Raw genomic sequence first — 27729 nt, 5'->3', positions numbered from 1 at the left:
CCGAAAGCTGAAACCTCAAGGCCCTAACTGACAAGCTGCAAACCAAACTGTTTTGGCAGAGCGGCTGCTTACATATGCAAATTAGGGTCCTACGCTGGTTGTAGGATCCAGTTTGCAATTTCTACGTATAAATGGGTGGAGCATGCGTCATGCACAATCCGTCCATTTGTACAAGGCATTGAGCAGCCTAAATGGACTATTGGTAGCCACTTGTAAGAACAGGCGTGGTCCTCTGACTCCAAAATACAATTACAGCCCACTGTCAGCTCATGCTTGATCCCATTCAGGATTGGTTCTGTTGCCCTATTGAAATGAATATTAACTGAGTGGAAGGAGATTTCATGAACCGTGAAATGCTGGTTCTGCCAACTGAGTCATTTATTTGTAAAGGACAGTGATCACCGCAAAGCAAAAGTACAATTAACCTCTAGCACCACAAACCTATTGCACAGATAATACAGAATCAATGACATTACATACTTTTTTGAATTACAGTTCATTCTTTTCTGTTAAGTCTCTATCACGTCTTGATGGACATCAACTGCATATTACGGTACTGAAACTGCGACGCCACGACAATATGCATTTATATAGTGCCTTCAAAGTAGAAAAATGCACCAAGGAACTTCACAGCCGCCATTTAAAAAAAAACACACCAAGCAAAGAAAGAAATGTTAAAACTGGTAAACAAAATCTTGGTGAAAGAGATAGATTTCAAGAAGTGTCTTAAAGGAATAGAGGGAGGGAACGGTAATTTCAGAGCGCGGGCCCAGGCAACTGAAGAAATGGGCACTAATGGTGTGGTCAGGAGTGGGGTGCACAAGAGGCAAGAGATGGAGAAACAACGAGCTCGAGGGGGGGGTGGGGAGGTAGGGCTGGAGGAGGGGCAAGGCCATGAAAGGATTTTTAAATATACGGTAAGTGTTTTAAATTTGAGGTCTTCGGGTCCAGAATGCGATGTAGATCTGTGAGGACACTGATGATGGATGAGTGTGACATGGTGCAGTTAGGATATGGGCAGCAGAACTTTGGATGAACTGGTTTATGGAGGGTAAAGGACGGGAGGCTGACCAGGAGAACATTGGAGTAATTACATTTTTAGGTAACAAAGTCATGGATGAGGGCCTCAACAGCGGATGGGCTGAGGTAGGTGCGGCCGTTGTGATGGAGAGAATATAGGATCAGAAACTTTGAATGGCGGAGGAGACTGAGACCCAATAGCACTTGACATGGCCCAGACAAATCTGGTGATAGATGGATAAACCAGTTGTGTGGCAGATATGCTGAAGTCTATTCTCCTTAGACTTGAAGGAGTGAATTTGGGGACCATACCGGGGGAGCGACTAGAATGGGAGTTTTGTTTTGCTGGTGACTAGGGCATGAAAGGTGAGGGAGTGGTTGACCAAATCGACAGCAGCTGAAGTATTGGGGCCAATGGAGTGATGATTCAAAGGGCAGTTGCTGTAATCCATTCAGTAAATTTTATACAGTACATGTATGGATCATCTGTCATTCAGTTATTATTTCAGTTTAATTAGTTTATTTTTGATGAGAACTACATAAACATTAAAATACGCTCACCTCCATCAATGCATGTTATTACACACCTTAAATTCTCTTGGCAAGTAAATACTGATTAATTTAGCTGCTTGTAAAGTCTTTTTTACATTCTTGTTTGGGGTGAGACAGAACATTTGCTGGAACAGCTGCTTAATTCTGTATCAATATAAATCGGTGATTTTATTGGGTTAATGCACTACGTAGCATAAATTTGAGAATAACATGTAACAAACTTATTTGTCCAAATACAAAGTAAATTGATGAGGTTTGTTGAGCATTATCTCAGTAGCCCTTGATCTAACACCTACAACTATGCTGATAGCAGTTCTGTCAATAGGCCTGCTTTAAAGAAAGCCATGTTTGATAATGACACTTAATTTAAAGACTTAAGTAGTCGTTTTGGAAGTTCCCAATGTGGAGCCTCACCTGCAGGGAATACACATCTGGAATTTGGACATGTGCCAATCGTGATTTTCTGTGTCAATTTTAGTGCAAATTCTTTTCATCTTGAGCAGGCCGCATAATAAACATAAGAAATAGGAGTAGGCCATACGGCCCCTCGAGCCTGCTCCGCCATTCAATAAGATCATGGCTGATCTGATCATGGACTCAGCTCCACTTCCCCGCCCGCTCCCCAAAACCCCTTATACCCTTTTCGTTCAAGCAACTGTCTATTTCTGTCTTAAGTTTATTCAATGTCCCAGCTTCCACAGCTCTCTGAGGCAGCAAATTCCACAGATTTACAACCTCAGAGATGAAATTCCTCCTCATCTGTTCTAAATGCGCGGCCCCTTATTCTAAGATCATGCCCTCTAGTTCTAGTCTCCTCCATCAGTGGAAACATTCTCTCTGCATCCACCTTGTCAAAACCCCTCGTTATCTTACACGTTTCGATAAGATCACCTCTCATTCTTCTGAATTGCAATGAGTAGAGGCCCAACCTACTCAACCTTTCCTGATAAGTCAACCTCCTCATCCCTGTAATCAACCTAGTGAACCTTCTCTGAACTGCCTCCAAAGCAGGTATATCCTTTCATAAATATGGAAACCAAAATTGCACGCAGTATTCCAGGTGTGGCCTCACCAATACCTTGTATAGCTGTAGCAAGACTTCCCTGCTTTTATACTCCTCCCCCTTTGCAATAAAGGTCAAGATACCATTGGCCTTCCTGATCATTTGCTGTACCTGCATACTATCCTTTTGTATTTCATGCATAAGTACCCCCAGGTCCCGCTGTACTGCGGCACTTTGCAATCTTTCTCCATTTAAATAATAACTTGCTCTTTGATTTTTTTTCTGCCAAAGTGCATGACCTCACACTTTCCAACATTATACTCCATCTGGCAAATTTTTGCCCACTCACCTGACCGAATTTTGCTTTTCCAAATGTCCTGCTACTGCTTCATTAACAATGGACTCCAACATTTTCCCAACCACAGATGTTAGGCTAACTATCTAGTTCTGTCTTAAATTTATTAAAGTCCCAGCTTAAGCTCCTCTCTGAGGCAGCGAATTTCACAGATTTACAACCCTCTGAGAGAAGAAATTCCTCCTCATCTCAGTTTTAAATGGGCGGCCCCTTATTCTAAGATTATGCCCTCTAGTTCTTGTCTCCCCTATCAGTGGAAACATTCTCTCTGCATCCACCTTGTCAAGTCCCCTCATAATCTTATACTTTTCGATAAGATTACCTCTCATTCTTCTGAATTCCAATGAGTAGAGTCCCAATCTACTCAACCTTTCCTCATAAGTCAACCCCCTCATCTCCGGAATCAACCCAGTGAACCTTCTCTGAACTTCCTCCAAAGCAAGTATATCCTTTCGTAAATATGGAAACCAAAACTGTATGCAGTATTCCAGGTATGGCCTCATCAGTTCCCTGTATTAACTGTAGCAAGACTTCCCTGCTTTTATACTCCATCCCCTTTGCAATAAAGTCCTAGATTCCATTGGCCTTCCTGATCACTTGCTGTATCTGCATGCTAACCTTTTGTGTTTCATGCACCATGACCCCCAGGTCCTGCTGTACTGCAGCATTTGCAATTTTTCTCCCTTTAAATAATAACTTGCTCTTTGTCCCAAGGTGCTTCACACGAGTATTATGAGACGAAAAAATTTGACACTGAGCCACAGAAGGAGAAATTAGGGCAGATGACTGAAAGCTTGGTCAAAGAGGTAGGTTTTAAGGAGTGTCTTAAAGGAGGAAAGAGAGGTGGAGAGGCGGAGGGTTAGGCCAGGAATTCCAGAGTTTAGGGCCTAGGTAACAACGCGCAGCCACCAATGGTTGAGCGATTATAATCAGGGATGCTCGAGGGCAGAATTAGAGGAGCGCAGGAGGCTGAAGGAGATTAGAGATGGGAAGGGGCAAGGCCATGGAGGGATTTGAAAACAAGGATGAGAATTTTGAAATTGAGGCGTTGTTTAACCGGGAGCCAATGTAGGTCAGTGAGCACAGTGGTGAGTGGGACTTGGTGCAAGTTAGGACACGGGCATCTGAGTTTTGGATCACCTCTCGTATAGGTAGGGTAGAATGTGGGAGGCCAACCAGGACTGCTTTGGAATAGTCAAGTCTAGAAGTAACAAAGGATGAATGAGGGCCTCAGCAGCAGATGAGCTGAGGCAACAGCGGAGACGAGCGATGTTATGGAGGTGAAAATAGGCGGTCTTAGTTATGCTGCAGATATGTGGTCGAAAGCTCATTTCAGGGTCAAATATTACACCAAGGTTGTGAACAGTCTGGTTCAGCCACAGACAGAAGTTGGGGAGAGGGATGGATTCAGTGGCTAGGGAATGGAGTTTGTGGCGGGTACCAAAAACAATGGCTTGGGTCTTCCTAATATTTAATTGGAGAAAATTTCTGCTCATCAAGAACTGGATGTTGGACAAGCAGTCTGACAATTTAGAGCCCAAGGAGGAATCAAGAGAAGGGGTAGTGAGGTAGAGCTGGGTGTCATCATCGTACATGTGGAAACTGACGCTGTGTTTTTGGATAATGTCGCCAAAGGGGCAACATGTAGATGAGAAATAGGAGGGGGCCAAGGATAGATCCTTGGTGGACACCCGAGGTAATGAGGCGGGGGTGGGAAGACAAGCCGTTGCAGGTGATTCTCTGGCTACGATGGGATAGATAAGAATGGAACCAGGCGAATGCAGTCCTACCCAGCTGGATGATGGTGGCGAGGCATTGGAGAAGGATAGAGTGGTCAACCGTGTCAAAGACTGCAGACAAGTCATGAAGGACGAGGAGGGATAGTTTGCCTTTATCACAGTCGCAAAGTATGTCATTTGTGACTTGGATGAGAGCCGTTTCAGTACTGTGTCAGGCGCGGAAACTGGATTGGAGGGAATCAAACATGGAATTGCGGGAAAGATGGGTGCGGATTTTGGAGGCGACAGCACGTTCAAGGACGAGAACCACATTGCCAGTGGCTGTGAAGGTTGTGTGGTCATCAACTTTTATGCATTGAGCTCATTCCAGGCTGAAGCTGGAGATATTTGCAACATTTCGCAGTTTGCTGTCCGTTGTTGTGTAAGGGAGGTCATTGAGGCTCAGAGAGCTGACTGCATTTCGTACTCTCTTGCCAGAGACCTGCAAGCAGAGCGAGCACACGGCTTCGCTAGGAGTGCAGGCATCCCCATGGTGCAAAGTGCCACTGATTGGACATGCATTGCTTTGTGGTTGCCACATGTCAACTCTGACATGTACCGCAACCGAAAGGGATTGCACTCCCTCAGCATCCAGCTAATTTGCTAATGATGCAGATCAGTGCCCAGTATCCTGGCAGCAGTCATGATGCCTTCATTCTGTGGCAGTCCACTGCCATCTGTATTTGAGGCACAATGCCAAACAGTGGTTACTGGGCGACAAGGACTACCCACTGACGAAATGGCTCATGTCTCTGATGCATGATTAGTGAAGACAAACATAGGTCCCTTGCAGTCAGAATCAGGTGAATTTATAATGGGAAACAAAGAAATGGCAAACCAGTTGAACAAATACTTTGGTTCTGTCTTCACGAAGGGAGACACAAATAACCTTCCGGAAATAGTGGGGGACTGAGGGTCCAGTGAGAAGGAGGAACTGAAGGAAATCCTTATTAGTCGGGAAATTGTGTTGGGGAAATTGATGGGATTGAAGGCCGATAAATCCCCAGGGCCTGAGGGTCTGCATCCCAGAGTACTTAAGGAAGTGGCCCTAGAAATAGTGGATGCATTGGTGATCACTTTCCAACAGTCTATCGACTCTGGATCAGTTCCAATGGACTGGAGGGTAGCTAATGTAACACCACTTTTTAAAAAAGGAGGGAGAGAGAAAATGGGTAATTATAGACCAGTTAGCCTGACATCAGTAGTGGGGAAAATGTCAGAATCAGTTATTAAAGATGTAATAGCAGCGCATTTGGAAAGCAGTGACAGGATCGGTCAAGTCAGCATGGATTTATGAAAGGGAAATCATGCTTGACAAATCTTCTGAAATTTTGTTGAGGATATAACTAGTAGAGTGGACAAGGGAGAACCAGTGGATGTGGTGTATTTGGACTTTCAAAAGGCTTTTGACAAGGTCCCACACAAGAGATTGGTGTGCAAAATCAAAGCACATGGTATTGGGGGTAATATACTGACGTGGATAGAGAACTGGTTGGCAGACAGGAAGCAGAGAGTCGGGATAAACAGGTCCTTTTCAGAATGGCAGGCAATGACTAGTGGGGTACCGCCAAGGTTCAGTGCTGGGACCCCAGCTATTTACAATATACATTAATGATTTAGACGAAGGAATTAAATGTAATATCTCCAAGTTTGCAGATGACACTGAGCTGGGTGGCAGTGCGAGCTGTGAGGAGGGTGCTAAGAGGCTGCAGGGTTACTTGAACAGGTTGGGTGAGTGGATAAATGCATGGCAGATGCAGTATAATGTGGATAAATGTGAGGTTATCCACTTTGGTGGCTAAAACAGGAAAGCAGAATATTATCTGAATGGTGACATTAGGCAAAGTAGAGGTGCAACAAGACCTGTGTGTCATAGTACATCAGTCATTGAAAGTTGGCATGCAGGCACAGCAGGCTGTGAAGAAGGCAAATGGCATGTTGGTCTTCATAGCGAGAGGATTTGAGTATAGGAGCAGGGAGGTCTTACTGCAGTTGTACTGGGCCTTGGTGAGGTCATGCCTTGAATATTGTGTATAGTTTTTGTCTCCTAATCTGAGGAAAGACATTCTTGCTATTGAAGTGCAGCGAAAGTTCACCAGACTGATTCCCAGGATGGCAGGACTGACATATGAAGAAAGACTGGATTGACTAGGCTTATATTCACTGGAATTTAGAAGAATGAGAGAGGATCGCATAGAAACATATAAAATTCTGATGGGATTGAACAGGTTAGATGCAGGAAAAATGTTCCCTATGTTGGGGAAGTCCAGAACCAGGGGTCACAGTCTTAAGGGTAAGGGGTGGTAAGCCATTTAGGACTGAGATGAGAAACTTTTTCACTCAGAGAATTGTGAACCTGTAGAATTCTCTATCACAGAAAGTTGTTGAGGCTAATTCGTTAGATATATTCAAAAGGGAGTATATGTGGTCCTTGCAGCTAAAGGGATGAAGGGGTATGGAGAGAATGCAGGAATGATGTTGCATGATCAGCCATGATCATATTGAATGGTGGTTCAGGCTCGAAGGGCTGAATGGCCTACTCCTGCACCTATTTTCTATGTTTCTATATTGCATAGAAACGTAAACTAATCATTATTCTGTGTTCCTTAGTGCCTTTCTTCCATGTGCCTTTGCCTCTCCTAGTCCTCCTATGTAGTGCTACACCATTGCTGGTGAAAGGCTGCTGACTTTCAGTGGGGGAGACTGGATATGTTGATGGGGTTAGATGAAGTAGGGTGGGAGGGGGCTTGTGTGGAGCATATACACTGACGTAGACTAGTTGGGCCAAATGGTAATTTTTCCTATAAATATATACTAGTTTATGATGAAATCACCATCAAAAACTAAAAAAGAAATAATTTGTGTGATTAGTTTGCCAGGATTAGACGGACTTTAATACACATCACGAGAGGTCTTTGTATAGTTGTATCTGACTCCTGTAACAAGATATATGATTGCCTGGAAAGGCTGTGCCTCTAGGGTAATTTCTTTTTCCATTTTTGTTGAGCTATTTAATGCAATTTTAAAAAATTCATTCATGGGATGTCGCGTCGCTGGCAAAGCCAGCATTTATTGCCCATTCCTAATTGCCCTTGAGAAGGTGGAGGTAAGCCACCGCCTTTATCCGCTGCAGTCCGTGTGGTGAGCAGTTTGGTACAACTTCATTTCAGAGAGCAGTTAAAGAGTCATCCACATTGTGGATCTGGAGTCCCATATAGCCCGGACCAAGATTTCCTTCCCTGAAGGAAATTAGTGAACAATCCGGCAGTTTCATGGTCACCATTACTGATACTAGTTTTTTATTCCAGATTTATTTAATTATCTGTCGAGGTGGGATTTGAACTCTTATCTCCAGATCTTTAGTCCAGGCATCATGATTACTAGTCCAGTAACATAACCGTACCCTATATTGCACATTCCATTGATTGATTAATGAACTTTTCAATTGTACTGGTTAAGTGGCATGTTAGTTGCTTGAGAAACATGGTAGTGTCAATGGGCTAGAATTTCCATTGCTTCGCTGCCTGGTTTCTTGGTGTTATTGGCCATTTTGGGCGAGAACCGGGTCGGCGAAATTTTCCACAGCTGAGTTCTGCTGGCGGTTTCGAAGTACCGCTGGGGAGCAGAGCGCCAGTGTGCACTATCCATAGACTGCCATCGCCTGAGTTTTGGCTCAGCGGTGGCCCGTAGGCAAGTTTGAAAAAAAAAAGGATCAGTGGAGCTGGCCAGTAGGTAAGTAGCCCTGCAAAAAAAGGTAAGTAAATGGGTTTTTATTAATTATTTTAAAAGTCTCTTGCAGTGATTTAAGTGAAAAAGGCCCTGAGAATGTGTTCTGATTTTTTTATTTTATGTTTTTTGAAAAAATATTTTTAATGTTTTTCTCCTAGGCCCAACCCCCAGCATCGGTGTAGATTTTTAGTAATAATCGCCTTTTTTTTTAAGAACCACCCAATTGGCCCTTAGATTCCATTTTTTCGTCAAGATTCGGAGTGTAAGGCCCATTTTTTTCACTGGGTGGATTTTTTTCCTTTTTTGGGGGAATTTTTTGCCGGTGATAATTTTGGGAATCTTAGTGGTATTTTGGACGGAAATCCGGCGCTGGCGGATTATTTGGAAATTTTAGCCCAAAGTCTTACAAATTAAACTTAACTATACACAATCTGATTCTATTCCACATAATCTGCTTTATAATATGCTATACTTAACTGCTATGCCAGAATAACTATTTTGTTTCTGGAAGTGAGTTGCTCTTTCATTTGACATTACATTATCAAATACCTAGAAATTTCAAGTGGCGCTCTCTGGAAGTCTCATTAACTATGATATATGGATCAAATAAATATGTGCGCAGATTGGCTGCCACAATACTTAAAAAAAAAACTTAATTGGCTGTGAAGTGCGTTAGGATATCCTGAGGATGTGAAAGGTGGGATATAAATGCTAGTTCTTTTTCTTTCTTTCTGACATAATTGTAGTTCTTTTCAGTACTGACTTTTCAGTGTTTTATTTGTTTTCAATACAGGCTTATAACGTTAAAGATTGGAGTTGTATTATCTGTTTTAATTGTGTGTTATTAATGGCCCAAACCTTTCTTTGGAGATTGTACAAAATGTTTTATATCACATTCTGATTTCCTTCCTAGTTATGAACATTTCATTACCGTTATAAACTTATGATCAGCTGCATGGAGTGCACTGATCATCAGTGTCCACTTTGTTTACTGGCAAAATAAAGGACCCAGATTCAGTAAAATAGCCCCTGAATTCCTCGGTGTGTGTGTGTGTATATATGTGATTTTTGTAAACTGATATTCGGAAATGTTTCTGGTGTTCAGATAATGGTTTTAAGAAAGAAAGACTTGCCTTCATAAAATGCTTTTCGTGGCCTCAAGACCTTGCATAATGTTTTTCAGCACTTTTGAAGTGTAGTCACTAGTATAATGTAGGAAAGGTGGCAGCCAATTTGTGCAAAGCAAGATCCTACACATAGCAATGAGATAATGACCAGATAAACTGATTTAGTGATGTAGGTTAAAGGATCAATATTGGCCAGAGCACGAGGAGAACTTCTCTACTGCTCTTTGAAATAGTACCGTGAGATCTGTTACATCCCCGAGAGGGAAGACAGAGCCCTGGTTTAATATTTCTGAAAGTGCAGAACTCCGAGTAGTGCACTGAAATGTCAGCCTAGATTTTGTGCTCAAGTCCCTGGAGTGGGACTTAAACCCTACAACCTTCTGACTCAGATGCGAGACTGCCACTGCTGAGCGATGGCTGACACCTAAAAGCCACCCTTTTTTGTAAAGTTTTATGATGTAATCTTCACACGCTATGAGATTACTACATGGTGGTAACTGTCTACTATTCTCCAGATATTGGTGTACTCAGAGTAGCCCACGAATGCAGTACTCAGATTCTAAAATAAAGCCTCATGTTTAAGTTGACAATTTTTCATAGTAACTTGGTCATTGTGCCCACAGATCATTAACATGCAACTATATTTGTTTCCTAGTGATGCGTGGTCACGATCCTACCACTAATGTTGTTCTGTTGGAAGATGCAGCTGCTGTAATAGGAGTGCTGTTAGCAGCTAGCTGTATGGGGCTAACCTCTCTCACTGGTAAGACACAATGTTAAAATAATCATTGGATGACCAGTTCATTTATTTCTCATTTTCCTGTTGTCTAAGGTACTCATGTGACTTGTTTTATAGGCATATGAAAAAGCTGTACTATAGCATAAGAGCTACTTTAAATGGTTTTGAAATTAATGGAGATATCAATATTTATTAAATTTACACTTAACCATGCAGTGGGTACTTACTATTACATTTTCTATGATAGTAAATCTTGTAGAAAGCCCTTTTAAAATCTGTCTTTATATTCTCAGAGTAATATAGACATAGCAACATAATGTGTTGGGTAAGAAAAGGGCATTGGTTCATCTGCCCTACGTTTTGAAGCTACCAATTAGATTCCTTACCCGAATTGAAAATTAAATATATCTCCGTATCCCCTTTGATAATGGGGATTCATCCAGTCCTTTCTTTGATTTTCTTTTCCACCACCTTACTGGTAATTTGTTCCACAATTCTATTATCCTCTTACCAAAATGGGTTGCCTCCATTTCCCATTTTCCTTTGACTTTCCCTTAACTTTAAACCATATCCAGAGTCCTTGAATTCTTTGCCTAACAGAAGAACTTTTTTGAATCTAATTTCCCTATATCCCTGAAATTTTTAACGACCTAATAAGTCTCTTCCCCTCATCCACTTCTCAAAATCACTGGATAGACAATCGGCATCACAGCCTCATCTAGACTCCTTTCAATAACCATACAGCCTTTCTGTAATGAGATGAAAACTAAACATAGTACTCCAGATGTCGTCTCTCCAAAGTCAGATACAACTTCCTCATCTCTTACTTTAACCTATAAGTCACGCTTAATTGCACTCTATCAGAGGACCACATCATCAGAACCTTGGGAAGAAACTAAAGAGTAATGTCAACTTGATCCAGAAACTCACAGGAAGCACATGGGGAGCAGATGCTCAAATCCTCCGTACGACAGCACTCGCCCTGGTGAACTCTACAGTGTAATACTGCTTTCCAGCATGGCTATCAAGTCCGCATGTCAAATCCGATGATGTCTAGCTGAATTCTACTATGAAAATTATCACCGGTATGTTCTTATCGACAGCAAAACCTTGGCTGCCCGTGCTTGCAAACATCGCACCACCACATCTATGCCGCGAATGTGCAGTCTCCAGCGAATATAACTGCTACATCAGCAAACACTTGCTGATCCTGTTCCACCAGGACCACTCGGCTCCAGACTTCTACAGCCTTGGTCCAAACATGGACAAAAGAACTGAATTCCAGCGTTGAAGCCTCTGACATCAAGACAGCATTTGATCGAGTGTGGCATCAAGGAGCCCTTGTAAAATTGAAGTCAATGAGAATCGGGCAAAACTCTCCTGGCTGGAGTCATACCTAGCACAAAGGAAGGTGGTTGTTGGAAGCCAATCGTCACAGCACCAGGACATCCCTGCAGACGTTCCTCAGGGCAGTGCAGAAGTTCCTCAGGGCAGTGTCCTCGGCCCAACCATCTTCAGCTGCTTCATCAATGACCATCCCTTCATCATAAGGTCAGAAGTGGGGATGTTCACTGATGATCGCACAATGTTCAGTTCCATTCGCAACTCCTCAGAACATGAAGCAGTCCATGACTGGATGCAGCAAGACTTGGATGACTTCAGGCTTGGGCTGATAAATGGCAAGTAACATTCGCGCCACGCAAGTGCCAGGCAATGACCATCTTCAACAAGCGAGAATCTAACCACCTCCCCTAGATATTCAGCGACAGTACCATCGCCGAATCCCCCCCCACCATCAACATCCTGAGGGTCATCGTTGACCAAAATCTTAACTGGACCAGCTACGTAAATACTGTGGCGACAAGAGCAGGTCAGAGGCTGGGTATTCTGCGCCGAGTGTCTCACCACCTGACTCCTCAAAGCCTTTCTACTACCTACAAGGCACAAGTCAGGAGTGTGATGGATAACTCTCCACTTGCCTGGATGAGTGCAGCTCCAACAATACTCACTAAGTTCAACACCATCCAGGACAAAGCAGCCTGCTTGATTGGCACCCCATCCATCACCTTCAACATTCACTCCCTCCACCACCGTGGCTGCAGTGTATACCACCTATAAGATGCATTGCAGCAACTCGCCACAGCTTCAGCACCCCTCAAACCTGTGACCTCTACCACCTAGAAAGATAAGGGCAGCAGGGAGCACCATCACCTGCAAGTTCCCCTCCAAGTTACACAACATCCAGACTTGGAACTACATCACCGTTCCTTCGTCGTTGTTGGGTCAAAGTCCCTCCCTAACAGCACTATGGGAGTAGCTTCACCACAAGGACTGCAACAGCTCAGGAAAGCGGCTCACCACCACCTTTTCGTGGGCAATAAATGCTGGCCTTGGCAGCGACGCCTACATCCCAGAACGAATAAAAAAAAAAATCCAGGCCGACTTGAACAACCTACCACCAACCCGTCTCAAATCTAGAAGGCCATTTTGGACTGTCATCGAAGACCTCTGCTATCTCCCCTCAGCCTTGATGCTTGGAGGAACTGTGATATATGGAATGGATTCCTTTTGGAGGACCCTAAAGTTCAACCTGAAGGATCAAATCTTCCCCTCAAACTGTGGGCAACCATCAACCATGATCAGAACTGGTCATGGTAGATGCTGCCATCTTCTCCATCGATGGAAGATTAAAACATCCCCATCAAGTGACTGTGGAGCTCCTAATCAGACCCTGGAGCACAACTTGGAGCACTGCCCTCGTAAGATATCTACGCTTTTACACTTGAAGCTTTGGCCTGAATATCCAATTTAGATATTGACATTTGATTTGCTTTGTTGCCATACAGATTAAGAACACCACCACGTTTAAGTCACTGCAAACTATACCTCATACATTTTATTTGCTTTTTTGAATACCTGTGGACACTAAACGGATGCTTTTAATGACCTATCCATCAAACTCCCTTGATTTCTTTCTTGCCATTACCACAAGCATCGTGTTCCACATTTTCAGATTGTTCATGTACTCTCATCACTTAACATTTATCTGTGTTGAATTCCATCTGCTACATCAAGCCATTGATCTATCCTGTTTGGGGGTCTCTGGATTATTGCACATTGGTTGGCTTCATTGCCCACTGCACCAAATTTACCATAATCTGCAAACCTAGACATTTTGGACCATATTCCATCCTCCACTTCATTTGTAAAAATTAGAAACAAGTTCCAATACCAACTCCTGTGAGACACTGCTGGTTTAAACTCTTGACGCCTTCCCTCGCAACATCACACTTTCTACCTTTTTAAGTGCGCATTCATTTGCCATCTGTCCTATGACCATGCAACTTCTGAATTAATCTGTCATGTGGAACAGGGTAAAATGTCATTTATCAGACCTGTAATCTCAAAAGAAATTCAGTAAATTGGTCAAATGTAACTTGGTCCTTCTGACACCATGCTGGATCTCCCAAACCAGACCCTGTCCTTTCAGAAGATCCCTTATGTTATTCCTTTCCAAACCATCATCACATTCAAGATGAGGAATAATGGTTTATATTTTAAGGGTTAATCCTTTGACCCCCTTTTTAAAGAGTATCACATTTGCTACTTTCCAATCCATTTGGCATGTTACTTGATTCCAATCAACTTTGAAAGTTGTTTGTGAGACTCGCAGTTTCTACCTGCACATTTGGTTGGAAGCTGTCAAGCTTGCATCTAATTTAACCCAGGATTCCTGATTCTTTCTACAAATCTGTGATACTGGGGGTTTCCAGTCTAATTGTTTTTATTGTGTGCGGGGTGAGGGGGGGGCAACAGTCATAAAATACTATATAATTTGATCACTTCTCTGTCCTCGTACACCACTTGCCCCTTGCCGCAGGTAAGTGGTCCTCTGCACCGTTCTCAAAGTAGTAATACAGAATATATTTTATATATGTTGTGTCATTGAACTTTTGACTATTTGATATAATTATAATAATCAGCAACTAGATTATGGCCCTGAACTTGGTGCACTCACCGCCCGCTGCCGCCAAGCTTTTTGGGCGGTCTCCCCTCGGTGCCAGTTTCCTCTAGGCCTCTCGCCGGCGGGAGGGGCGAACTGCTGGGAACCGCCCACTGCCGTCCGCTAGCGCGCAAGGCATGTAAGTGTCCTGCCACCTGCTGAGCTGCCAGATTCCTCCAGGCAGGAGTAGGCGGCAGCAGAGGGAAGGTCTAACCAAAACAGTAAGTATGAAGACCTGCGAAAAAAGGTTAGTAAACTTCTTTTATTTTTTTTGTTTACAGTGATTCAGATGGATGGGATCCCCTGAAGGTTTTCCAGTGGCTTTTTTTGTGTAAATTTTTATTTTTATGTGTTCTCCCCCCCCCCCCACCCCCCACCCCCCGGGCCCGACTGAATCCTCAGCGGCACTTTGGCGAGGATTGCATTGCCTCCGAGATTGGGAACTCCTGCCTGCTGCCGCCCACATTCATTTTTTTTGCCACCGGGCGGTCTTTGCAGATCTTTTTGAAGAATCTCCTGACCAAAGTACTGCCAGGTCTCTCGGCAGTCCTTTGGGCGGCCTTATATTTCTACCATTTTCAACGTTTTTGTATGGAAAGAAAATCTCATTACAACAACAGCTTCCATTAATATATCACCTTTAACAGAGTAAAATGTCCCAAAGTGCTTCACAAGAGCAAAGAAAATTTAACACCCAGCCACATTGATGTTAAGGCAGATGAGTGGTAGGTTTTCAGAAGCATCTTAAAGGAGGAGAGAGGTGGAGAGGTTTAAGGAGGGAATTCCAGAGCTTGGGCCCTGGGCAGCTGAAGGAACAGCCATCAATGGTGGAGCGGGTAAAATTGGTTAAATTAGAGAAACCTAGAGAGCCATAATGTCTGAATTTGAAAATAATAGTGTATATTTACAAAAGCTAACACGGTACCATTAATTTTAATTCTATAAAAAAAATATGTTGATTCAGCATATTTTCACATCACTGTCATCTAAGAGATGAAACAAAATAACCTGTTACTTCAACTTACATGCAAAGAATATGTTAACACTATTAAGTGATACAATAGTACTATATTAACAGGGTAGAAATTGCGAGCGGAGGCTTCCCACAGGCGAATGCCTCCGACCTGCAATAAAATCTACAAATTTACCTGGTGGTCTGGGAGATTCGTAGATTCGCGCTCCTGGGCCTCTCCGGGTACCCATGGGTGCATGCAGTTCACAAGTGTTCCTGCGATCATGTGGGCTTGCCCACATAAGGAAATCTCCATTTATGCTTATGGGGTTTCCATTTGTACGGAAACCCCATAAGTATGAATAGGAATCACTTTTTTTAAAAATACACAAACACATGAAATTCAAAAAATTACATATTTAAAATTAATTAAAATGCCATTTAATTAAATATTTTAAACAAAAAAACAATGTTTTATACAGGGTATATGTTTTAACGGGGCTAAAAGTAAACTTCCCTTTTTGGACAGGGTTTTTAATGTAACAATGATAAAGTTTTATTTTGCTATCTTTTTAAAACTCTTGCGCTGGTAAAAACAGGCCTTAAGTATTTCAAGGGCATTCGCTGGGCAAATCGCCCAACTCCCCACCTGCGAATGCCCTTTTCTTTCAGGTTCGTACAATCTATCAAGAGGATTCTTGACAGATCGAAGTTGCAGGTTTCAGCAGATGCACAGTGCATGCCTAAACCTGGAACTTGCGGGGCCCTTACGGGCATGTGCGCAGCCCACAAATCCAGCCCCAACATTTTTTTGAAGAAGAAAATTTCTCGCTGGAAACATGAAGTCAGAAAGTTGTTCCTTTTGTGAGTTGGAACCATATGGAATTTGACCAGAGATGATCAATCAAGATTTAATATATTTTTTCATTGTGAGGGTAGGAGGACCGGTCCTTGAGGCGATGTTATTTTTCCATAGCCTGATCTTGTCTTTTCATTGCCTAATATGAGCTAAGTAGCTGTAAATTGAAATAAATATTTTTTGAAGTGCTAGTTTATAAATCAATATCTATCTTCCAAAAACAAAATACTACAGATGCTGGAAATCTGAAATAAAATCAGAAAATGCTAGAAATACTCAACAGGTCAGGCAAAATCTGTGGGGAGAGAAACAGGTTCCAGATCATAACTACTGCTCCCATTTTTTTCCCAGAAAGCAACTGTTTGGTAATGATTCTGCTGTAGACCCTTCTTTTGTTTTTTCTTTTGTCCCATTACCACGCACCATCATCCTTTTAATCACTCTGGCTTTCCCTTTTTGTTTTTTCCTCTCCCTCCATCCTTTCCCTGCCTCTGTACTTTTTTAAAACCTGTTGCATCTCTATCTTTTACCAGCACTGATGAAAGGTAATTGACCTGAAACATTACCTCTATATTTCTCTCCACAGATGCTGCCTGACTTAAAGAATATTTCCAGCATTTTCTGTTACTATTTCTGTATGTCATCCATAGGAACTAAGGGAAACCTAAATGGTTGCTAAATAAGAATTATTTTGAGTTAGCACTTTACATTTGATAATTCAAATGTATACTTGTCCCATGTTTTAGTGTCTGTACAAGCAGCTCTACACAACCTGTTTTTATGAATCAGAGTCCATGGCACTGGATACAGAAAATGTAGAGTATAGGTTTATTGATTGTGCTTTAATGGTTGTACAATTGCCTAAAATTTAGGATTGGAATGTTCCCACATATACTTTTTTTAAATGCTTTGGTGTCTGGCACTACTGAGCAGCTTGAGCAGTTACTCACATTCTGTGTTTCCTATTACTCAGGTAATCCCTATTATGATAGCATTGGCTCGCTTGGTGTTGGAACACTCTTGGGTACAGTTTCAACATTTTTGATCTACTCCAACACTGAGGCTCTGATTGGGAGGTCTATCAAGCCAGAAAATGTACAAAGGCTTACCGATCTTCTGGAGAATGACCCTTCCGTAAGGTAATTGGGTGGGTTGCTCTCTCATCCATAGGAACTAAGGGAAACCTAAATGGCTGCTAAATAAGAGTTATTTTGAAGTGGTGAATCCAGTCAGTTGTAGAGCATAGAGGGGAAACTTTCTTCTGGGGTGCAAAAGATTGCTTGGGTATGTGGCAGAGCCTGTCCTTTTTCCATCATTTAAATTAATGGGTGAGAAAAAGGGCAAGCTCTGTTAAGGGCATTCGATCTTTTTTGTCCAATTTTCTTCTCTGCGCTGCACCCAGATAATCCTTTACATCCAAGCGCAATTAAGAGGACAATCTGCCATTTATGTTTTGCATAACTGATGATGATTTTTCTTTAAACTGTAGCATCATAATAAAAGTTCTGGTTCTCAAATGTATCAGCAAGGAAGATGAGAATGTAGGAGAAAAGGAGCAAAAATGTCCTTAACAATGATCTAACACTAAAATAGAGACTGCAATGTATAAAAAGTGAGAGAGGATATTGGCTCAGAAAATCAAGATGTAGAATCAGTCTGGGTGGAGCTAAGGAGCACAAAGGGGCAGAAAACATTGGTGAGACTTGTCTATAGGCCTCCAAACAGTAGTGGTAATGTAGGGGACGGCATCAAACAGGAAGTTAGAGATGCATGTAACAAGGATACTACAGTAATCGTAGGTGACTTTAATCTACATATAGACAAACCAAATTAGTAATAATATTATGGATGATGAATTCCTGGCGTGTGTACGAGATGGTTTTTTAGACCAGCACATTGAGGAGTCTACTAGGGAACAGGCTATCCTAGATTGGGTATTGTGCAATGAGAAGAGGTTAATTAACAGTCTTGTTGTGCAGGGTCCTTTATGGAAGAGTGACCATAACATGATTGTGGAAAGTGAAGTAGCCCAATCCGAAACTAGGGTCCTAAATCTAAACAAAGGAAACTACTAAGGTATGAGGAATGAATTGTCTATGATAGATTAGGAAGATTCATTAAAAGGCATGATGGTGGAAAGGCAATGGCTAACATTTAAGGAAAAAATTGCATGAATTGCAACAGTTATACATTCCTTTCTGGCACAAAAACCCAAAAGGAAAAGTGATCCAACCATAGCTAAGAAAAGAAATTAAGGATAGTATTCGATCCAAATAGGAGTCATACAAAGTTGCCAGAAAAAGTAGCAAGCTTGAGGATTGGGAGCAGTTTAGAATTCAGCAAAAAAGGACCAAGAAATTGATTGAGGGGAAAAATAAGAGTATGAGAATAAACTTGCAAGGAACATAAAAACCGACTGCAAAAATTTCTACAAGTATGCAAAAAGAAAAAGATTAATGAAGACAAATGTAGGTCCTTTACAGTCAGAAACGGGAGAATTAATAATGGGGAACAAGGAAATGTCAGGACTATTAAATAAATATTTGGTTCAGTCTTCACGGAAGAGGACACAAATAACGTCCCAGAAATGCTAGGGAACCAAGAGTCTAGTGAGCAAGAGGAATTAAAGGAAATGATTATTAGTAAGAAAATAATGCTGGGACTTAAAGCCGATAAATCCCCAGGGCCTGATGATCTGCATCCAGAGTACTAAAAGAGGTAACCATGGAAGTAGTGGATGCATTGGTTGTCATCTTGTAAATTCTACAGATTATGGAACAGTTCCTGCAGATTTGAGGGTGGCAAATGTAACCCCATTATTTAAAAAAGGAGGGAGAGAGAAAACACGGTACTACAGACCGGTTAGCCTGACATCAGTAGTAGGGAAATTGCTAGAGTTTATTATAAAGGATGTGATAATGGGACACTTGGATAATATCAATGGGATTAGACAAAGTCAACATGGATTTATGAAAGGAAAATCATGTTTGACAAACCTCTGGAGTTTTTTGAGGATGTAACTGATAGAACAGATAAGAGAGAACCAGTGGGATGTACTGTTTTTGGATTTTCAGAAGGCCTTTGATAAGGGGTTAATGTGCAAAATTAAAGCACACAGGATATGGGGTAATATACTGGCATGGATTGAAAATTGGTTAACTGATGGGAAACAGAGAGTAGGAATAAATGGGTATTTTTCAGGGTGGCGGGCAGTGACTAGTGGGGTACCACAGGAATCAGTGCTTGGGCCCCAGCTATTCACAATATATATATTATATATAAATGATTTGGATGAGGGAACCAAATGTAATATTTCCAAGTTTGCTGACGACACAAAACTAGGTGGTTTGTGAGGAAGATGCAAAGACACTGCAAGGCAATTTAGATAGATTGCGTGAGTGGGCAAACATATGGCAGATGCAGTATAACATAGATAAATGTGAAGTTATCCACTTTGGTAGGAAAAACATAAAGACAAAGTATTATTTAAATGGTGATAGCTTGGAAAATGTCGATGTACAAAGGGACCTGGGTGTCCTTATACACCAGTCCTTGAAAGCAAACATGCAGGTGCAGCAAGCAGTTAGGAAGACAAATGGTATGTTGGCCTTCATTGCAAGAGGATTTGAGTACAGGAGCAAGGATGTCTTACTACAGTTATACAGGGCCTTGGTGAGACCACACCTGGAGTATTGTGTGCAGTTTTTGTCTCCTTATCTAAGAAAGGATATACTTGCCATAGAGGGAGTGCAGTGAAGGTTCACCAGACTGATTCCTGGGTTGGCAGGACTGTCTTATGAGGAGCGATTGGGTCGACTCGGCCTGTATTCATTAGAGTTTAGAAGAATGAGAGGGGATCTCTTTGAAATCTATAAAATTCTGACGGGGTTGGACAGACTGGCTGCGGGGAGGATGTTTCCCTTGGCTGGGAAGTCTTGAACAAGGGGTCACAGTCTTGGGATACGGGATAGTAAATTTAAGACTGAGATGAGGAGAAATTTCTTCATTGAGGGTGGTGAACCTGTGGAATTCTTTACCACAGAAGGTTGCGGAGGCCAAGTCACTGAATATATTTAAGGAGATAGAAAATAGGTGAGGGAGTAGGCCATTCGACCCTTTGAGCCTACACCACCATTCGATAAGATCATGGCTGATCATTCCCTCAGTACCTCTTTCCCGCTTTCTCTCCATACCCCTTGAATCCCCTTAACCGTAAGGGCCATATCTAACTCCCTCTTGAATATATCCAATGAACTGGCATCAACAACTCTCTGCGGCAGGGAATTCCACAGGTTAACAACTCTGAGTGAAGAAGTTTCTCCTCATCTCAGTCCTAAAAGGCCTACCCCTTATCCTAAGACTGTGTCCCCTGGTTCTGGACTTCCCCAACATCGGGAACAATCTACCCGCATCTAACCTGTCCTGTCCCGTCAGAATCTTGTATGTTTCTATGAGATCCCCTCTCATCCTTCTAAACTCCAATGTATAAAGGCAAAGTTGATCCAGTCTGTCCTCATATGTCAGTCCAGCCATCCCGGGAATCAGTCTGGTAAACCTTCGCTGCACTCCCTCAATAGCAAGAATGTCTTTCCTCAGATTAGGAGACCAAAACTGAACACAATATTCCAGGTGAGGCCTCACCAAGGCCCTGTACAACTGCAGTAAGACCTCCCTGCTCCTATACTCAAATCCCCTAACTATGAAGGCCAACATACCATTTGCCTTCTTTACCGCCTGTTGTACCTGTATGCCAACTTTCAATGACTGATGAACCATGACACCAGGTCTTGTTGCACCTCCCCTTTTCCTAATCTGCCACCATTCAGATAATATTCTGTCTTCGTGTTTTTGCCCCCAAAGTGGATAACCTCACATTTATCCACATTATACTGCATCTGCCATGCATTTGCCCACTCACCTAACCTGTCCAAGTCACCCTGCAGCCTCTTAGCATCCCCCTCACAGCTCACCCTGCCACCCAGTTTAGTGTCATCTGCAAACTTGGAGATATTACACTCAATTCCTTCATCCAAATCATTGATGTATATTGTAAAGAGCTGGGGTCCCAGCACTGAGCCCTGCGACACTCCACTAGTCACTGCCTGCCATTCTGAAAAGGACCCGTTTATCCCGACTCTCTGCTTCCTGTCTGCCAACCAGTTCTCTATCCACGTCAGTATGTTACCCCCAATACCATGTGCTTTGATTTTGCACACCAATCTCTTGTGTGGGACCTTGTCAAAAGCCTTTTGAAAATACAAATACACCACATCCACTTGTTCTCCCTTGTCCACTCTACTAGTTACATCCTCAAAAAAATTCTAGAAGATTTGTCGAGCATGATTTCCCCTTCATAAATCCATGCTGACTTGGACCAATCCTGTCACTGCTTTCCAAATGCGCTGCTATTTCATCCTTAATAATTGATTCCAATAATTAATAATTTTCTCCACTACTGATGTCAGGCTATACTTACCTGCTTTCTCTCTCCCTCCCTTTTTAAAAAGTGGTGTTACATTAGCTACCCTCCAGTCCATAGGAACTGATCCAGAGTTGATAGACTGTTGGAAAATGATCACCAATGCATCCGCTATTTCGAGGGCCACTTCCTTAAGTACTCTAGGATGCAGACCATCAGGCCCTGGGGATTTATCGGCTTTCAATCCCATCAATTTCCCTAACACAATTTCCCGCCTAACAAGGATATCCTTCAGTTCCTCCTTCTCTCTAGACCCTCAATCCCCTAGTACTTCCGGAAGGTTATTTGTGTCTTCCTTCGTGAAGACAGAACCAAAGTATTTGTTCAATTGTTCTGCCATCTCTTTGTTCCCCATTATAAATTCACCTGAATCGAAGGTATAGAGGTAAAGGGAGAAAGCGGGAATATGGTGTTGAGATAGAGGTCAGCCATAATCTTATTGAATGGCAGTGCAGGCTCGAAGGGCCGAATGGCCTACTACTCCTATTTTCTATGTTTCTATGGTATCTGACACTCTTTCCCAAAGCCCTATGATGCATCCAGTTTGTCATGCACCAGGAGCACCACAAAATTATTTTAATGACCTGATTATTGTACGAAGTCAGTTCACTTTAGAGCAGCTATTCTAGCAAATCTGCCAGAGCATTATCCGCTGCATTTCTTGGGTTCATAACTTTGCCTCGGTATGTTGAAATTATTGGAGCAGCTGCTTTTTTTCTAATACCACTTTATTTGGGTAGGTAATATTACAGTGCAGGAATACACACACCATCAATTAAGACTGGCCTGTTGGGTAACAAACAATGGAATTTGTAACTGACCGTCAATTGGGTACTGTTGGGGGAAAACCCCGAGGTAGAAATAAATCTACTCCGAGACTACGTTAGAGTTGAAAAAACACAGTTTATTAATACAAGGTACCAGGGGAGTTGTATGTAGGTCCCTCAACCAGGCAACAACTCAATTTGGTGTTGCACATACAGCAATTTTATAGTCGTGTTTGTCCAACTCACTTCCTTATCTTTGGCCAGCATCTGGTGTGCAGTTGACCTCTTTCCTGTAGCTGGCAGTTGGTTTCCATGTTGCTGAGCATCTTGTGACCTTCTCACAATTGCTTATCGCATCCTGTCCTTCAGTACATGCTAAGTCAACTGTCTCAAGCACAGCAATTTCGCACTAACCCTATTAACCCCTTCAATTCCCCCATTTGGACAATATTTTTCATATACATAATTCTAGGCCAACGTATACCCGGTCTTCATGCAGAAATTGGTGATGTGATGTCCAGTTCCTTAGCCCGGGGTCTCCACTCCGGGGTCCAGGTTCCCATCTCCTGTCGCACTTCATTATGCTGCTCATAAGACCTCATCATATAGGTGTTTTGGGCGTATGTACGCCACCTTCTGAGACACCACTAGGTTCTCGTAGTTTGAGGGTCTGCTCGATAGTAAAGATGACAGTGCTTTGCTGATGCAACATTTAAGTAACATGCATAGGCAGTACAGCATTATTACCACCACCAGAAAGGTAACCAGGCCTTGGATTAGTGACATTCCCATAGATCCTAACCACCCTGAAAACCAGTCCCACAACGTGGAGGCTGGTAGTTGCTTAAGCTTTTTAACCTCTTCTTGAATATGCTCTGTCAGATTGGTAATTTCTTCCGAGCTATCTGGGATGTATGTACAACATTCGGCCCCGATGAGGGCACAGGTTCCCCCTTTTTCTGCCAACACATAATCAAGGGCCATCCGATTTTGCAGAGCTACTGTGTGGAGGGCTACCATCTCTGCATTAACCTTAACTAGGGCTTCAGCTGCATCGTTGGCCACCTGTTCCAGGACGGAAGCCATGTTAATGGATTCCCTTGCCAATTTACCCGCTCCATACCAGGGAAACGCAATGGCCCAGAATCTTTCAGTCTCCGTAATGGCTCATCTGGCTCTCCGGTGGAGGTCCTTCAGAGAACCTAGGTGATACAGGTAAGGTACAATATAAGCCAGATAACAAGAACCCGTCCATTCTCGGGGCAACCAGGGGTGGGCGCTGTGACCGCACACAGAGTTCCGTTGTAGGGCGTATACTTATAGCCTTACCTTAACTGCCGAAGAGGGTAGGATGACACCGAAAATCACCGTTTCGTTTAATGACGGAAGTGTCATCCTACCCCCTTCAGCAGGTAACGTAAGGCTATATGTGCAGTTACCGTACCCCACAATAGGATCTTCCGATGGTCCCTGCCTTGTGAGACATAGCCCCCCCCCCTCCCTGTCCCCTCTTACACCTTGTTTTCAGGAACAGTGGTAGATAGGAATCGTTATAGGTTGACCGTCTCCACCCACTACACTGTTCTGGATTATACCCATGACTTTTAAGTTTTATTATGGTGCTGCCATCTGCCTCTATGGCATAAGAGCCAACGCGTGTAGATCCTGTTCTAACTCCAAACATCCAACTGACCGTCTCATTATCACTAAGTGGGATTGGTTGTAGGGGAATTCCTTCCTCTGTGTGTGGGGACAGACCCAACAGCTGGCATTATTGGCTTTCTTGGCATAGGTGTATGACATGTACAAAAAGGTGTTCACATATAACTCTTTCTTGGTCCGTGGGGGTACTCTGGCCTGAGTCCTCCCGAGGCTGCATATTACAATTGCACAAAAAAGCAAACTGCACATAATATCGCGTAACACATTCATCTTGGATTGTCTTTATTTCTTCCGGCGTTTTCTGCTGATGCATCCGTCTTCAGTTTCCTAGAATGTGTGTGAAGGCAGAGTTATTTGTTTTGTTCGCTTGTGCTGGGGTCGTTGGATTCATATTCTTTGAGCTGAGACCAATGTTTCCATCGGCCAACCCTACCCATATCTCTGCAGGTGCACGTATCTCCGCTAATTAGGACTTCAAATGGGCCAGACCAACGGGGAGCAAACCCCGTTCATCCTGGCAGACATTTTACCTTCGCGCCTACCTGTGGGACCTCTCCATGGTCCTCCAATTCCTTCTGTTCATCCCTGCCTGCTTGCCGTTCCCTCACTTCCTTCCTCAATTCCTTAAGTTGCTAATCAGTTCCAAGACGTTCTTTCTAATCCGATCCCTCAGGGGTCCTATGTTGGATCCCCCAGTTATGATTCCTTCCAGCAGGCGCATCGCCCTGCCTGTCATCAACACACATGGAGTTAATCCCGTCACTCGGTTAGGAATTACCCTTTGTCTCATCAAGATTGTGGGTAGTAAATCCGCCCAAGCTTGTCCCGTCTCTTGGATGGCCTTTGCTAGGGCTGTTTTAAGTGTCCTGTTCATATGTTCTACCATCCCAGAGCTTTGCGGGTGGTAGGGGATATGAAACTTCTGTCAAATACCCAACATAGAGCACACCTCCTTCATTATTTGTCCGGTAAAATGGGTTCCCTGGTTGGAATCGATTTGGATAGGGACGCCCCAACATGGGATTACTTCCTCTGCCAATATTCGAGCCACCGTGATTGTGGTGCAGTTTCGCGTGGTGAATGCTTCTACCCACCGCATAAACTGATCTATTATTACTAGACAGTATTTCTTGCCCCTTGAGGATGGTAAAGGTCCCGTGAAGTCTATCTGTATACACTTCCATGGCCCCCTTGGTCATGGTTGGTGAGCCATTCTAATCTTAACGGCCTTTCCTGGGTTGTGCTGGGTACACGTGACACATTGCTGACAGTACTTAGCTACGTCCTGTCCCATTCCTGGCCACCACCAATCCCCAGTTATGTTTGTTATCATGATGTTCCATCCGACATGACTGATGCCATGGTGTAGTTCCATGAGCATTTGTCTAATACAAGCCTGGGCTATCACCTTCCGATCTTTCCTCCATACGAAGTCGTCACCCTGGCTCCCTCCTTTTGTGCCCCAATCTTTCTTTTCTTCATCACTTGCATTGGCATGTAATCTCTCAATGTCTATATCTTCCCTAGTAATGATACTACATACAACTTCTTCCTGTACTTCTAAGGATATGTCTGCATCCTGCGCCGCTTTATCCGCTGCTTCATTGCCCCGTTGGACATTGTTTACTACTTTCTGGTGAGCCTTAACCTTGATCACTGCTGCCTCTGCGGGTTTACTGGCGGCGTCTAATAGTAGTCTGATTCGGCCCTCATGTTTGATAGCCTCGCCGCCCGAAGTGAAGAACCCTCCCCTGGCCCAGGCAGTCATGTAGTCATGGACTACCCCGAAGGCATAGTGGCTATCCGTATAGATATTTGCCTGTCGGTCTTCGGCCAGTTGGAGGGCTTCAGTCAGGGCAGTGAGTTCAGCTACTTGAGCCGACAGTCCTCCGTCTAACCTTCCCTTTCAGACAATGTTTAGCGCTACGTCTACCACCGTCCATCCCGTATGCGGGGTCCCTTGAATATATTTCCGGGACCCATCCATGTACAGGATCAGCTCAGGGTTTTCAAGGGGAGTCTCACTTATGTGTCCCGGAGAGTCCTCCCATTCCTGTGCCTGGCACTCATGAGGGTCACCCACGGATAAGAGGCCCTCTGCCGAGTTCTCCCCCGTGTCTCGTACAATTTTTCCCATCTAAGGGAAATAATACGGCTTCCCATTTGACCCGACGGATGTTGGACACGGAGCGCAATTTCCCAGTGTTGAGCATTTCCACCAAGGTATGCTTGGTATGTAGTATAACCTCCCCTGTCATTACTACTGGCTCACTAACTTTCACTGCCCACGTTGCGCAGTCCAAGGCTGCTACACATCTTGACAGACCTCCTGCCACGGGCGACTGTTGGGTGGAATAGTAAGCTACTGGGCTCGGCCTCCATGCATTTGAGTAACTACTGCTCCATAAAACCCGCCCTCGTTTTCACAATGAATGTGAAACGGTGCATTCATATTTGGCAGTCCTAGGCCTGGTGCCGACATCAGGGCTTCCTTTATCTGGCCGTATGCTGTTCCTTGTTCCAGGCCCCACTCCACACTTTCTAGAGCTGGTTTTCCTCCCTTAACCAGTCTCTGTATTGGTTCCGTGATTGCCGCGAAGTTGGCTATAAAGTTCCTACAGTAGTTAAAGAGTCCTAATACCTTACGCGCTCCTCGGACCGTTTTCGGTCGGGGCATAATGCAAATTACTTCCTTTCTGTCGTGGGGCATTGTTTTTGTCCCCTGCGACAGTTGGTGTCCCAAGTACTGTACCTCCTTCAATCCGATCTGAGCTTTCTTGGGGTTTATCTTAAATCCTGCTTTCTTTAAGGCTTCTAGGGTTTCTATTAGAGCCCCCATATGTCCTCTCTTGTCCTCCAAGGCAATCAACAGATCGTCCACATATTGGAGTATGATACTTCGGTAGGGGGCTAAATCTACGGTCTCCAAGGCTCGACTCATAGTTCGGTGAAATGTGGCCGGACTATTGTGAAAACCCTGGGGCACTCGTGTCCAAGTGTACTGCCTATCCCCAACCGTGAACGTGAATTTATCTTGGGACTCTTGGGCTGATGGTATGGACCAAAATCCATTAGCTATATCTAAGATCGTGAATATTTTATGTTCTGGTTTCAGTCCATTAAATATGGTCGCTGGGCTTGCTAGGATGGGGTGCTGGCGGGGAGTTACTTTATTTAGCACCGTATAGTCTATGGTCAATCGGTATGACCCATCTGGTTTTTTTACAGGCCAGGTTGGTGAGTTCGTAGTACTTTCGGCTTCCCGAAGGACACCGCTCCGCAAGTGGTCCTGCACTATTTGTTTTATGGCCTCTCGGGCTTCAGGTTTAATGGGGTATTGCTTATGAGGAGGGTATTCGGGCCCAGGAATGACCACAGGCTTGGTCTTTACCAGTCCACAATCCTGCTTTGATTGAGCCCACACTTCCCTCATTTGTTCGCATAATGGGCCGTAGTCTCCTGCTGTATCCCAATCTCGGGTGAGAAGTTGCACATTTCCGACCTTTTCGTGATTGTCTGTTCCCCGCACGTCGTGATTTTGCGTCCTCCCTTATTTCTCCAAACTATTCTCTTATTCTGTGGGTCTATTATTGCCCCTAACTGTTCCAGGTGGGCGATCCCCAATATGGTCCCTTCTGCATTTGGGCATACATAAAATTGTGCCGGGATCAGAGTACCGGCTATCTCCAATAGAATTACTTCAC

General features: G+C 43.5%; 1 protein-coding gene across 1 annotated transcript in view; it reads left to right on the top strand.

Annotated features, from left to right (window-relative positions):
* The window catches only part of slc30a9 (solute carrier family 30 member 9), a 233118-nt gene that overhangs the window by 145356 nt on the left and 60033 nt on the right, over positions 1 to 27729 (top strand). Inside the window, exons 15-16 of the mRNA XM_070860729.1 lie at positions 10220 to 10327; positions 17091 to 17256. Of these exons, the coding sequence (XP_070716830.1) occupies positions 10220 to 10327; positions 17091 to 17256 (274 nt within the window). The remainder of the gene's footprint in view (positions 1 to 10219; positions 10328 to 17090; positions 17257 to 27729) is intronic.

Source organism: Pristiophorus japonicus, chromosome 2 (assembly GCF_044704955.1).
Source record: "Pristiophorus japonicus isolate sPriJap1 chromosome 2, sPriJap1.hap1, whole genome shotgun sequence".
In the NCBI taxonomy this organism is placed as follows: Eukaryota; Metazoa; Chordata; class Chondrichthyes; family Pristiophoridae; genus Pristiophorus; species Pristiophorus japonicus.
This window is presented reverse-complemented; position numbering and strand designations above follow the sequence as displayed.